This window comes from Volvox carteri (assembly GCF_000143455.1).
Source record: "Volvox carteri f. nagariensis unplaced genomic scaffold VOLCAscaffold_13, whole genome shotgun sequence".
NCBI classification, from domain to species: Eukaryota; Viridiplantae; Chlorophyta; class Chlorophyceae; order Chlamydomonadales; family Volvocaceae; genus Volvox; species Volvox carteri.
In genome coordinates, this window is record NW_003307556.1 from 576023 (window position 1) to 590464 (window position 14442).

The window sequence follows — 14442 nt, forward strand, 5'->3', positions numbered from 1 at the left end:
AAGAATTCGTCGACCCGATTAGCGTCATCGATGAGTCCTGCCGATAATACTCCTCCAGTAGCTGCTAACAACCAAATTGCAACCAGCCAAAGGGCTAGGAAGGATCCCAACGGATAAAAATGCTTCTTTTGCTGCAACACCGGCAGCAAGCGTATCGAGTACTTGGCGTTCATCCCTGCTGCTGCTGCTTCTGCTGGTCGTCAGCTGCGACAGTGCAGTCATAACACTGTTATCCTGCCCAGAATCTGTATTTATTTAGGCGCAATAAGCTGCTAACTACTTCGACATCGCTGCTACGTGCATCGACATGAACCTTGGTAAGGCACTCTCATCATCACGCTTTAGCACTTACATTTGCTGATGTCACGCACATCGCTGCTGTCTCAATGTTTAAAATTTGAAGAAAATAGCAAAATTGCATAATCGCCAATGGAATGTACCTGGTACGGGGTCGCCAAGCGACACTGCTGCTGCAAATGTAGGCAGCAGCAGCAGCAGATGAACAGTTACGATAGACGTTACTAAGCAGTACTGCTGCGCATAATATAATGCACATGCAAACGGACTGAACCGAAGGGGCACTGTGCTATGCAAGCAATCATTCAAGCACATACACTCTGCGGGACGCGTTACTTATTTTTTCGGAAGTCAAAGAAGCTGGAACACATGCCGGTCGTCCCAATACAATATTAATACTTACGAAGCTCGTGCATACGATAATTGTAAAGGCTTATTTATAGGAACCCGGGAGTATTGAAGATAAAGAGTTCATCAGCAGTCCTGCCACCCGCCGAATATGGAAGGCATATTATGAAAGACATACATAAAATGGCGTGAGTGCAAACCGCCGTATTTGATAGAGCGCGTTTCGCTTTTCATGGATGATTGCGCTGGCTGGTGTGGAAGGACAACGACATTACGTGCACCGTTAGTTCAGCGGATAGATGTGTCCTTCAATACGTGTTCTCCCCATCTCTCCCCATCGTTGGCCCTGCCCTTACACGCCCTCCTTTAAATCTAGGCCACTGCTGCTGTCATCCAGGAAAAAGGGGGCCTACAAGTCCATAAAACCAGTACCGTACAATCCGTGAAATTTACACATTTTATACAAATTTACGGGTTTCGCAAGTCAACCGCCATTTCACGGACGCGAGCTGATTCCGTTGGATGCCGGTGGTGGGTGCTAAACTTGAGCGATTGATCCACTGAATTCGGAGAAGTCGGCTAGGGTGACTGGATGAGGGTGCCCCGAAATACTGGGGAAAGCAGGGTTTCGCCGGGTAGCGGCCCCCTGTCCCACACATCATACATAGGGCCTCCATGATGCCGCCCCAGATCAGATGCATGTGGGCAGCAAGGGGGGAACCGGGAGGGAAGCAGGCGGCGGGAAGAGGGAACATCAGGACGCATCAGGGGCCCAACGCATGTCATCAGGCGCACGCAAAGTGTTCACAGTCACAATATTGACAACAGTGTTCCCGCCTCCGGTGGCCGCGGCGGCTGGGGATGAAACGCCTCACCCAGCCATAGGCTGAAAGGGGTGCGGCATGGCAAGAAAGGCATTAGCTGCTGGTTAGGCTGGGCAACTTGAAACCGCTATGTACGGCAGACGAACGAGCAGCAGGGGGACGAAAACAGGGATGGACAGGGTGAATGCAGAGCTGTATGCAATGGAGGGCCTAATTTAATGAAACACACAACGGTACAGAACGGATGCGAGCTGAGCAGTGTAACACCAGGCAAAGAGTACTCAGGGAGATGCCAAGGGAGCCGATCCCCTTCTTACAAACAGGACTGATCTGGGCTGCTGCTTTACCTGGCTGCTTTGGCTATTTGCTTTTGACGCTTTATGACGCAGGCGAAAACGCACAATAACACCATTAACATGTCCCCCGGTCGCACAGCCGGCGGGGCACATAGTGGGTGTCGTAGCTGGCCGCTGAAAAGGCCCCTCGAGATGCTGGTGGAACGCTTAGCGCGTATTTGTCTTTGTTATATGTGCCGTACTGTGCCGTACCAGCTATTATAATGGGGAAACGCAGGATACCAATGATAGGCCCCAAAGCTTGACCTAAATAGCCTCGTAGCAAGTAGAACTGTGCACAAAGCGGGAAGTCAAACCAGCATGCCCTGCCACGAGTTTTATGGGAAATAACATCAGTAATGTTTCAGTCGGACATTACCGTGCTACTTTGTTACATCGTGGACCTTCAGTCCCGGTGGGAAGCGAAGATTGTTATTATCGCGCAATCAATTTCACGTGGGACGCGGGTAGGTAGGCGGCCGAGAAGCAGGCCGAGCACTCGTTGCATGCCCGAGGCGTCGGGGTATATGCCGGCCACCTACCGGCACCTCGTAGCCACGTTGAAACTCCCGCGGCATTTCATGAGCCTCTTGGTTCGTTTGGCCGTACAAACTCGTAAAGCCCAAAACGCAAAAACGTCATTCCCGGTGGCGTGAGCACCGCCATAATCCGATTAGACCTTCTTCCCGTTTTCCCCCCCACAAAACATGCCACACTAATCCCAAACCGGCATAGAGGTGCGAGCCCAGCTTACACAGCATTTCTTCCCCCTCAATTCCGGAACAGCCCTTTCGTTGGACACAATAGACATTTTTCGCGCAGTTCTATGCAAGTGACATTTTCTCCATTCGTTCACAAAATTGCAACCAACCAGAATGTGATTCATAAGCAAAAAAATAAGCAATCAAAACGTGTACGTCCGCGACCGCGTTTGGTGCCGCATCCTCTCGTTGTGTCTATCGCCCGGGCATCGGCCCTAATGGTGCCAGTGATCCTGGCCGCGGAAGAGTGGCAGCACCGGCGGCGCCGCCCAAGGGCCCGAGCGGTGCCAGCTTCCCTCCGGGCGGTCCCAACGGTGTCAACAGGGCGCTCGGAGGCGGCAACGGCGGCGGCAATGGCTGCGGAGGCGCGGCGGCCTCTGCCTGCGTTTCCAATGGCGGGTGTGCGGCGCCATCCTCTGACGGCTGGGGAGCACCTGAAGGTGGAGCTGCTTGGACAGTCGCAGGAGACGATGACGTTGGCGGAGCTGTAGCCAGTGCTGCCGCCGCGCCTGGCGGCGGGACAATCACTGGAGCAGCGCGCGGTGGTGGAGCCGCCGGCGGGGGGGACGCCGCTACTGCCGCCGGTGCCGGAGACGCCCCTACTGCCGCCGGCGCCGCACCCGGTGGCTGAACCGCATGCGCTGTGACTGCCGTGTGCTGCTTTCCAAACTTCTGCAGGGCATCCAGCAACTCGTCCAGGCTGATCCGCATATTGCGATTTTGGTCGTGCACGTAGAGCAGCGCCAGGATGAACTTCTTTTCGCGGGGCTCCAGTCCAGGGATGGAGGCCACAAGCTGCTGCAGCTCTAGGTGGTCCAGCTGGCCGTCGCTGTTCTCGTCAAACTGCTCAAAAACGTCCCGGATGATCTGCTCATTTTCGGTTAGGTAGTCCTGCGGGGTTGCGGGGCCGACGGCAGCGGCAGCAGCAGCGGTGGAGGTAAAGGTGAAGGTGGGGCCCTGGAACAGATACGGTAGGTGGCACACATTCACATATTAGACTATCCAAGTGCGTGTGGATGGATGGGTGCCAGCCGCGGGAGACGAAGTTGCCATCCTTTGACTTCCCGTTCCCTTCCTTTCTTTTCCATCCCAGTCGATTCCCGGTAGGCTACAGTTCCCCGTAGCTCCATCGCAGTTTTCTTGGCTAGTATAACACAGGTACCCCTTAGAACTTCCTTAGAAATAGCAAGTAAAGACGTATGCGGAGGCCTCGGTCTCAGCCTCCGCAGCCGTGGATGAGGCCTCCGCCTCCGCCTCCGCAGGTAAACCACATGAAATCTCATTTAAGTAGTGAGCCACGTGTGAGCCCCAACCAGCCCCCAGGAGCCGCCCTTACCTTCAACCGTGGGACCACGTCGTCGTCATCTCGCCCCGCTCTGATCTGTTCCTGTATCAGCACGTTCTCCGGCAGCCCCGACACGAACTCCCGCCGGCTAAGCAGGAGCTCCTGATCACCACCACCACCACCACCACAACAACAACAACAATCATCAGCGGGGAGGATTGAAAGCATTGCTATCTCAAAGGCTAATGATGGGGATCATGACGATGGGGAATGGTAAATTCCTTAGGGGTAGTTGTATTGTTGCTCTGGGGCCCTATGACGCCCCTAGTGCCACCGCAACCTCACACGATGTATCATGGGCAGTACTGGCTTAGACAGCAGCAGTCGCATACGTCACGTTACGGAGAGGAGTGTGATGTAGCCGTGTGCAGCTGTGTGGTGGTGGCTTAGAAGGTGCGATATAAAGTGTGCATAAGCCCCTCCTCTTCACCTTCCCATGTAGCGCCCAGCCAGCCAACCTGCCAGCCAATTAGCCAGCCCGCCAGCTCACAGGAGCAGTAAATAGGTGGAAGCGACGGAAGGAAAGCATTCAACCCAGGCACACGCCTCTACCCCTCCAGCCTTCCCGGCCCCTCCTCGCCCCACCTCGCCCGCCTCCACGGCGTCTGTGTCCAACATGGCTTGAAAGTGCTTGACGTCCATAGGGCTTGCGTCAGGCAGGTAGGCGCGCATCAGCTCCGTAAGCTCGGAAGTGCTCAGCTGTCCGTTACCGTCACGATCGTACTCCGAGAACGCCATATCCAACGTCTTGCTGCGCTGTGCTAGCGCCCCTGCCAAGCGACTAAACACGTCGTCGCCGAGGGGGCCGGCTGGTCTTGCGACCGGTGTTGGCACTGACGATGGTGCGGCTGCCGAGACCGGTGCCATGGCTTGGGCTGGTGCCGGGGCCGGCGGAGGAGGAGTCGCCGCCGGCGCCGCAGCCGCCGCCGGGACCGGAGCCGCAGCCGCCACCGGAGCCGCAGCCGTCGCCGGGACCGCCGCCGTCGCTGGAGCCGGGGCTGGGGCCGGGGCCGCCGGCCCAACACGAGCAATGGCCTCCGGCGGCGGCGGCCCCGGCGGCAGCGGTGCACTCGCGGCCACCGCCGCCGCCGCCGCGGGGCCCCCACCTCCGCTCCCCGGCATTGGTATCCCCAGGAGCGCGTGCCGATTGAAGTACAGGTCTATCGCGGGTATAGTGCTGGAAATGAGGCTGAGCTGCCGTGTCGTGGGCTCCTCCATGAATGTGCAGAGCATGTAGCCTCCTAGCGCATCATCCGCCGCCGCGAAGGGCACTGTGGTCAGGTTCCACAGCTCCTTGAGCAGGGCTGCACCCTCGCGCGGCGCTTCCACCACACGGCAACCCAACAGATCGATCCGGCGCCCGTCGGAGGTGCCTGATAGCGCCACGCAGCCCGCCAGCACGCGCCAAAACTGCGACAGCTCCGTTTTAGAAGCCAGCTTCTCTGGCGACGTGCCGGCGCCCTCCAACAGGCCCACGGTGCCGGGTTTGCTCCCCGGGGCGACCACCGCTATGGACGTGACCTTCTGTGTCCCAAGCGCTTTCTTGACGTAGCGGAGCAGCTCCTGAGGGGGGTGCGTGTTGGTTTGCGTGTTGGTTTGCGCTGGGGGTTGTTGCGTGTCATGTAGAATCGAGCCGCGACAAGGGTGCGTGTTTATTGGAAGTGACGGTCCCGATCGATCGATCGATCCATGCATCCGAATATTCATCCATACACCCGTCCATCCATTTACTCCTTCAACCCTGATGCGAACATTAAACCAGGTGTACCTCTGCATGCATTACGTGGTGCATGCATAAAATAACAAAAAGGGAACCCTTTGGTTCATCACACACATGCATGCTTCGTCCCGTAGCCTGGCTGGCCTGAATGGTCGCCGTGATCCTCACCGGCACAGTAACTGACTCACTTGTAATGTGAAGTTTTTCCAGTCGTACACGACGTACGCCACATTGGGAAGCACCGCCCGCGCAACCTGCGGGGGAGAGTGAGGTCGGGTACATGTACGGGAGGAATCATGTCCTGCACTTGTACATCGCATCCTAGCCCCATATCCCCTTCTTCTGGTCTACACCTCCTCCCTCCCTCCCTGGACTTCCTCCCCTCCCCTCCCTCCACATCGTTACACAGCGCCATGATGTGGGTGCGGCACGGCGCGGCGCGGTGCTGCTGCTTGCACGTCGTACCATGTCGGGGTTATGCACGCGTGAGGAGATGAGCACGAGCCGTTCGTACGGCGGTTCTGTGGCCAGACGGGGGTTGGACACCAGTGGAGAGTACAGCGGCGGGGTGAGGGGCGCCAACATGATGCCCGGGGGCAGCCGCGGGGGATCCGACTGCCAGGGGGGAACAGGTGCCACGCCAGGCGGTGCGGCTGACGGCGGTGTATGTGCTGGCGCTACTCCACCTGCATGGCAAAGGCGCAGCGGAACGCGCGAGGCCCGAGGCGCGAGGACACGCTTGAGGAGGGGATAAATGCGTCCGGCATTAGGCCCTGCCATGTCTGTCTGTCTGTCTGTCACGATGCTCTTCGCGTGTTATCGAGCATTAGACAGACAGATATCCATACACGTACCGGCAGTTACAGGTAGGGCGATACACGCACCGCCCAACAGGTCATCCTGCCGTGCGATGGCTTATGTGCTTGCATTGCAGATGGAGGCCCTAGCACCAGAGGCCATGAACCCCCAGCTCTTGTTGCCACACGCCCCGCAAACGCTCCACAAAGGACCACCTAGGCGCCTACCTGAGCTAGTTTTCTGATGCACCGGCGGTGTGACCATGGGTTGGGAGTTGGCCCCCTGCGGGCCCTTCTCCACATCGCCTACACCGCCACCGGCGCTCTGTAACAAAACACGGAAATCAGAGGGGACAGGACGAAAAGATGAGCCGAGATGCGGAGTGTTAATCGCGTCGTAATCAGTCTGGTCGGGTAGTGGCCGTATGGCCGCGTTAGGGCACCTCAACATGTGTTGGGAATATGTGCGTATGTGTGACAGGTGGGTCAAGAGGGGCGTATGTCTATGTCAGGTAGCCAAGCAACCCAGGCGCAGCCCAGCCAGCGGGCCCTAACCATCACACCTTGGCAGCTCCCGCGTCTTCACTTGGCGCCACGGGCGCACTCCGCCCACGGCCGCATTTGGTGATTATTGCCCAAATGGCCATGGCTATTATGAATAGGCCGACGACGATGCACAACGCGAGGATTGCCCATCTGAAGGTATTGTTGTCCAGCACCGACGTAAGTGCACGGCGACCTGGCGTAAGGCAGAGCGGCGGAGGGAAAGCACAATACGGCTGGGGAAGGTAAAAGGATGGCTCGGGTGCAGTCAGCGGGCCTTATGATGCGGCCAAGGGCTCAATCATCATGTATGGTGGGTTGTTGTACTAGACTTGCCTGGACGCACCGGGACGCTGAAACCTGTTGGCAATGGTTCCACCACTTTGGCGTTTCCTGCGGGCAGCGATGTGTATGGCGTGCTCCATTATATGGACTGGATAGGGGCGTGACTCGGTCCAACCGACACGTCTACTCGCCGGCGTCAACTCACCAGTAGGGCTCCATGTAAAGGGGCTGATACTAAAGGATATGTAGCGTATGTGCATATCAGTCGTGTCACTGCTTATTACGGCCCAAAGTCACGTTTGGGTAGATAGCTGTCGGTTGCATGGTCGTTCGCTGGGCCGCGGGCCTCTATTTGATTCCCCTATGTGACTCTGACTGAGCAGTCTGACGGCCAGACAATTAAAATAAATGCATCATGGTAAGGTTTGATGATACCAAGAAGCACAAACGTCGGGCGAGGACCACGGCTGGAATCATGTACGCAGATGTCTAAAACTTGACTTCTTAACAATTAGGTGTGAACATAATTGCGCAAACAGAATGCGTTGTCAAGGACAGATGCATTTGGCTTTCAGTCAAACCCGTACCACAGTACGCCAATTGGGAGTTACTCGCTGCACAAGCCCTACAGTAGCCGCTTAGGTAACTGCGGTGAGCAATTGATTTTCAGTATTTGTGCACGCCTGCATATTCGACACAGCTTCGGATAGGGTGCGCGCGGCGTGGTGTTTGCAGTAAATAATATTTTAGAGGCGATGCATTCTAGACGTGACATTGTTACAATTAACCCCCTGATGCTGTCTACCGGCAGCTGAGAAGGGCGTCCCAGCGGTGGAGATGCATTCCTGGACCTGAGATAAGAGACAACGTCGCAAACAGCTTGTGACGAGTAAACAGAAATGATGGAAGAGTCTGATGTACAGACTTCCAGCTATGGCGCGGCTTCCAGACCTGTGGCGACGCCTAATAGGCCACAAGGACAAAGAGGTTCCCCAGGACTCCAGAGCCGAACTTCAAATAGTAAGCACTATCTCGTGATATGCCTGAAACTGTGACGGCATGTGTGGGACCTTTCGTAGCGGTTTGGCATGCTAAAGAAACCTCGACCTTATAGCAAGCCGTGGAACGACACACTTGTACACATCAAGTACTTCTGTCCACTTGTGCGTGTCATTCCTCGCATTCTGGCACGGCCTGCGTAGAAGGCTGTTGGGGGAGCGGGGTTCCCCGTGATTTGCTCCCTCCCACTCCCGCTGCAGTGGCCTCCACTTCGCGGGGCCCCGCGCGGCCCCCCTCTGGGGCTCTCTCTGGCTGGGAGGACGACTCCCCTCATCCAGGTGCTGAGCTGCTGGAGTACCTTGGCAAGGTGTGAATTGGGAAATGAGGTCAAGAGAAGTGAAGGGAACCGGGTCAACGGGTGAGGAGGAAAATGTGCCCAGCGTCGAAAACGTTGAGTTGAGCCAAGTGGCGAAAAAGATTCCACCACCGCGCCCTGCACTTTTCTCCATCTGGGTTCTAGTCACCGAAGCCTTGCTGCTCCATCCAAGCTTGTGCGTCACGATCCTGGCGTCTCCAGGCCCACAATCTTGACAGCGACGCTTCAACGCCCTGGCAGGCACCGTCAAATACAAGTGACCCCTCACATGCGCTGCTTGCGACACGAGTGGCGGTGGAAGGGAGCGCGAATGCAACCGGGGACACAGCCCTAGCCCGCAAGTCTTCCCTCAAGTCCCAGAGCAGCGGAGGTAGCTACGCCGGACGAGCCGAAAACAAGAGCCGACTGGCCCGTGGGAGAGGCTCGCCGGCAAATAGCACATCACCGCTCCCGCCAGGCAACGGCGACCAGCAACCCGCTTTGCCGACAGCGGCATCAACTCCGGCGATGCCTGAAACGGCAGCGGCAGAGCTGAAGCAGAGGTCAGCGGTGCTGTTTACAGCACCGGCAACGCCGGAGGGAGAAGCTCGTCCAGAGGGTTCTCTACAGGCGTCGTGGTCTCCGGACCCAGAGGGTGGCGAGGGCGGCGGCGTGAGCGGTGCAGAAGCTGACAGGCTGCGCGGCTTGTTGTACAGTGACGACGAGGACGGCGGCGATGACGACTATCAGGACCTCATGACGGCGGACGATGACGCGCTTTTTGGCGGTGTTGAGCACAGCGGCGGTGGCGGAGCCGGCAAAGGGGGACGCAAGGGTGGCGGCCGCAACAGCCGAACTCTTGCACCGACGGGCGCGAGCTCCACGTCGGCGGCATCCGGGGCCCCGCGTCTCAGCAGCTGCGGTGGCGAATCAATGCCGGATCTCCACACCGCTGCCAGCAGTAGCGTCGTGACAACTGCTAGTGGCGACGGCAACGCCGATATGCCAGCTGGCCGCACCGGTGAAGCCGCTGTCACCGCCTCCCTAACAGCCGCGGGTATTGTCTCCGATCCGTCCGCCTCCCCTATGGTCCTTGATGACATTCCGGGGCCAAGTAGCCCGCGAAAGGGCGCTGGCAGCGGTGACGCAAACGACCATGACCCAAATACCTCGCTGCCGCCGGGACAGGAGGGATGCACATCGCCGGTGTTCCCCTCATGGGCTGCCAAGGGCGACGGTGCTTTGGGACTGCCGGGCCCCAGCTTTCGCGGTCCTGCAACGGAGGCGCTTGAGCGTGTGTTATCCGGCCGCGTGTCAGGTTCAGGTACCCTGGGCCCAGGGCCCCTAGGATCGGGCATCCTCGGCACAGGCCCCTTGAGCTCCAGCCCACGGATGTCACCGCCGCTGGAGGCAGCAGATCACGAGCCGGTGGCAGCTGCCGCGGCCCTGCAGGGTCAGGGCCACAGCCAGGTCCTCGCGCCACATCATTTTCCGAATGCCGGCAGCCATCACCACCACTATCAGCAACACCATCAGCAGTACGTTTCCATACCCACGCCACAAATAGGGGAGGGCTTGCGGCAGCACCCCCCGCCGCCGCCGCGTCGGCTCTACCTACCTGGGTAAGGGCGCTTCTTTTGTATTCGCACCCAGGCGTGGGGTATGATGAGGGGGCTCCTTCGTCGTGCTCGCCTGTCGGCAGTATGAAAAACATGTTTCAGCACAGACGCGAACGCCGCTCGGCGGTTACATACCGGGGTGCTTCACCCGCTACGGGGCTGATTGCCGCATTGCGCCTGTAGTCCTGGCTGGAGCATCGCGCGCGGGCTGTAGCGCTGTTACTCATCGTCTGGTTGAGATTCCAATCTGTGAATGGCGATTCTTTTGATCTGCCGCCTGCATGACGCCATTTTTCGGGACGGGGCTTCTCTGCTAGTGGACCAGTGGAGAAGCTGATTGTGGGAGGGGGGAACTGCTCTGGTCTCACCTCCCAAACCAAAGGCGCTCCGGAACCAAAGGCGCTCCGGAACCAAAGGCGCTCCGGAACCAAACAAATAGAGACTCTTTCGGGTCATATATGCAAGAGAAAAAAGCCTTTTTCACCTGCTGGTCGCCGCCGCTGCCGCCTCCTCACCCCGCAGACAAAGCAACCGGTCTCCTGTTCGCGGCTCCGGCTACGTGGTGTCGCATGCTTCGGTCCGGACTAACTCGCCTTCCAAGTCGCCCAGCCGCGGACTGCACTCCGCAGTGAATCCACACCACACCGCGCTCCCGCAGGCATCCGGTAAGGGGGTAGGGCTTAGCATGTGGGTCTCTCCGGCGGCGTGCGGGATGGCGGTGTGCGGGATGGCTTTCCTCCTTTTGCGCCAGCGCGGGAGCTTGCAGGCTGCTTGGTGGTGCGGGTGGTTAGAAGCTGGGAGGAGGGTCAGCACGTCCATTACCCGAATGATTTTGTACTTAGATACTAAAATTTTGTACTTAGATACTTATTTAGATACTAAACATTCTACGTACGCGATTTATACACGCAGTTGAGCCAGTGGCATGGTTTGGAGTCCGGCTTGTTCTGTGCCTGGTGTTGGGAGTTCACGGGGGAAGCTAGCGGGGGCCCTGTAAATGTTGGTTGTCACGTTGGTTGAGAGGGCACTGAGCGCGTTTGAGGGCGAGCTGGTGTTGGGCTCTATGGAGGAGGGGCGAAGGGTAGTTGTGTGTGATGCTTCCTCGCCTTTGTGGTGATTGCAGTCGCGTCGGCATCCCGCGTCGGCATCCCGCGTCGGCATCTCGTGTCGGCATCTCGTGTCCGCCTGCTCGCACACCACCGCGACTGCACCTCCTGCCGTGTTGCACATGCCGCACTCGCGGCTTCCCCATCCGTGCGGTAAAAGCAGCATCGGTTCTATTTATCCACTGTGTTGCATTGTGTTTTTGCCCCACCCAATACAACTCCCTGCAACAACCTTTAATGGGCGCGACGCGCTCGCACTGGGACATATGGCACATGTCGCTCAGTGCCATGTACCTTCCCGTGCCTCACAAACCCTTATCCTCCCTCGCCGCATGCTCCCGTGCATCCCCTCCGCAGTCCCTCGCCGCCTGTCCTCCCCTTCAATCACGCTGGGCAACCCTAGCTCCCACCGATCGCGCTCCCCCCGGGAGTCTAACGCCTCGGCTGCCTCCACAGCCGGGGCAGCTTTCCACGCCGACGGCGACGAGTTCGCCATCGCGCCCGGCGGCACTCTCGGCGGCCTTGGTATCCCGGCCGGCAGTAGCGGCGCAGCCGGCAACGGCACGGGCCTGAGTGGCAGCGTGCTGAAGATGGGCTCCTGGGTGACGGGAACTGCCGCCGGCAACGGCGGCGTTACCGGCATGGCCAACGGCGGCGTGAGTGGTAGTGGCGGCGGCAGCAGTCACGGCCTCGCCCTCGGCCACAGCTCATTAAGTCGCTTTCCCCCTGCACACGTACAGAATTTCCCGGGGGGTCAGGTGTACCGGTCCACGCCAATCAGCCAGGTGTCGGGAAGCTCATCAGAGGAAATGATGCGGATGGAGGCGCTGGGCGGCGCCGGCGGCGGCGCGGGTGCAGGCCCTGTCAGTGGCGGCAGTGGCGGGCTGGGACAGGGCACACCGCGTGGTGGTGGCAGCCCTGGTCGACTAAGCGCGCGTCCTGTACGGGTGAGTCACCCGGGTGGCATTGGGAGGGACTTACGTGCCAGAGGAGATAAAACGTCAACTGGAGACGTCCAAAGCACCAACTGCTAGAGTTCAGAGCAAAAAATACGCAGCTGTCCGAGAAAAAAAAAGGTTTGGCTGCCGCTTGCTCCTCGCTAAACGTCCTGAACTGCAAAGGATTGCAGTAGCGAGCCAGCGCTGCTTGTCGTGGCCCCCTACAGCCGCTGTGTCGTCACGGGCAGGCATCTGCATCGCGAGCTCTGTGGGCCAGACAGGGCAGCTGCGAGTCACGGGGCAGCCAGCAGGCAAACCCAGACCTAAGGATTAACTATACTGCCATATAATCTTAATCTGCGCACACGTGTCGCAATTTTGTATCACGGCTTCTTTATGGACTCTTCGGCTTTCATATATTCTGCTCGACTGGATGACCCCATTGTCTTTCGAACCACGCTACCTCAATATTCGCGTTCTGGTTGCGTCCCAACGCCTCATGTTGCACCTCTTTCCTGCAGCAGCCAAGGGCAGCGGTGGCATCCTCGTCTGGCGGCCCCGCCGGAGCCGCAGGCGGCGCATCCAGCTATGCGCACGACCGCTTTGGGGGCAGCTTCTCCGCTCCCACGCGCCCCTCCACGTCGCCCCACAAGCCCCGCTCCAGCGGAACCGCCCGGTCTTCAGGGCTCGTCAGTGTCGGGACCCTGTCCAGCGCGGCGGCGACATCCATCTTTAGCAACGGTGCCGTGGCGGAGGCAGTCGACGCTGCTGCTGCTGCCGCCGCCGCCATAGCGGCGGCCACGGCGCCGCCGTCACGCGGTATCATTGTCCCTGCACTACCTCCGTACCCCGCCGCGCACGGTATTCGCCACTGTGGTTTCAAGCAGGCCGTGGCGTCACCTGTTAGCGGCGGTGCTGCCGGTGCAGGGTCAGTACTCTACGCCGGGAACGGGAGCGCCGCCGCGGCCGCTGTGGCAGCTGCCAACAGTACAGGCGCCAGCGGCGCCTTCGGCTCGACGTTCTCAAGCGGCCGCCCTCGGGCGGGCGCTGGAATCGACGACCGCTTGAGGCCTCCGGCACTGAACAAGATCTTATCTGGGGTAGGCCTAGCAGCAGGACCTAACACCAGCCCGCAGGAGCACACGTCGCTCCTTTCACCATACGTGCAACCGCTGTCGCCCCGGGGCGGCGCTGACGCTTTTGGCGGCGGCAGTGTGTCCGTCGCAGATACGGCCACAGCAGGCGCCACAGCTGCCACGGCGGAGACTCCTTCCTCGCATCCTCAGTCTCAGCCGCAACTGTACCCGCACCACCAGCAACAGCTGCAAGGGGGGGTTCAGCGCAAGGGTTCCTTGCCGCATCTGCCACCCTCATCGGAGTCGCAGCCTCCCTCGGGTCCGTCATTGCATGGTCTCTACGGAGCCGCTGGCGTGTTCCCGCAGCCGTACGCGGCTGCAGGCACCGCATTGACATTGTTCGGGCGCACCGCAGCCGGTAGGAATGGTACGATATTCGAGCAGGGTCTTCCTTCCGTACAGGTAGCGCCGCCGGCATCTGGGATCCGCAGTCTCAGCTTTGACACGACGCGTCGCGCCACGCCGCGGGCTTGACAGACCGGCCGATTGACGGCGTGGTGTTGGGACTGATATCGGCGTGGTGTTGGGATTGATAATCCCCTGCGCGCAAAGATTAGATGGGTATATATATTATGTATAGGGATGCTCTGCAGTGTCGGGAATATGGCGCGAATTTGGAGCCGCTTGGATACTGGTATATGCCATTATGCTATGCTGCGTTCACTTGGCATGGGTTTATGACTTCAACGTTGAGCTGCGTTTACTATCAAAGAGTGAACTATGTGTCGTGCACTGTACAACTATTGGGGGTCTGTGGGTGCTATGCTGCTTGGTTAAGGACAATACTACGTAAGCTGTTGCTGCATCGTGCATGCAGTAGGAAGGCCCGCTTCCTCCTCCGCATCCCTTACCGCCCTCGATGGACCTGTGTTTTACTTGCTGTGCTTCGTTGCCCTGACGTTGGTGCAGCCTTGCTGTGCCTGTGCTACGGAGGTTGTTCGATACTGCAAGAGCAGGTGGAAAACGTGTTTCGCATGGTGCTTGAGTATGATGTATTAATTATCTGTTTACGCGTGCATGGGGTACGAGCGTCT

At 58.8% G+C, this 14442-nt stretch overlaps 2 protein-coding genes across 2 annotated transcripts; one reads left to right on the plus strand and one right to left on the minus strand.

Moving 5' to 3' along the window:
• Positions 1 to 2760: 2760 nt before the first annotated feature.
• On the minus strand, positions 2761 to 7474 carry VOLCADRAFT_89515 (uncharacterized protein; the record flags this gene model as incomplete). The annotated part of the gene is made up of 9 exons (XM_002949210.1): positions 2761 to 3456; positions 3902 to 4012; positions 4496 to 5473; positions 5819 to 5884; positions 6096 to 6316; positions 6656 to 6752; positions 6991 to 7166; positions 7317 to 7363; positions 7461 to 7474. 9 exons carry the CDS (start codon positions 7472 to 7474, stop codon positions 2761 to 2763), a joined length of 2406 nt encoding a protein of 801 aa, XP_002949256.1.
• Positions 7475 to 7663: 189 nt separating this feature from the next.
• Positions 7664 to 13882, plus strand: VOLCADRAFT_89516 (uncharacterized protein; the record flags this gene model as incomplete). Its single annotated transcript, XM_002949076.1, has 7 exons — positions 7664 to 7673; positions 8515 to 8621; positions 8832 to 10231; positions 10751 to 10893; positions 11692 to 11990; positions 12075 to 12281; positions 12794 to 13882. The coding sequence occupies 7 exons, from the start codon at positions 7664 to 7666 to the stop codon at positions 13880 to 13882; spliced, it is 3255 nt and encodes a 1084-aa protein (XP_002949122.1).
• Positions 13883 to 14442: the final 560 nt, after the last annotated feature.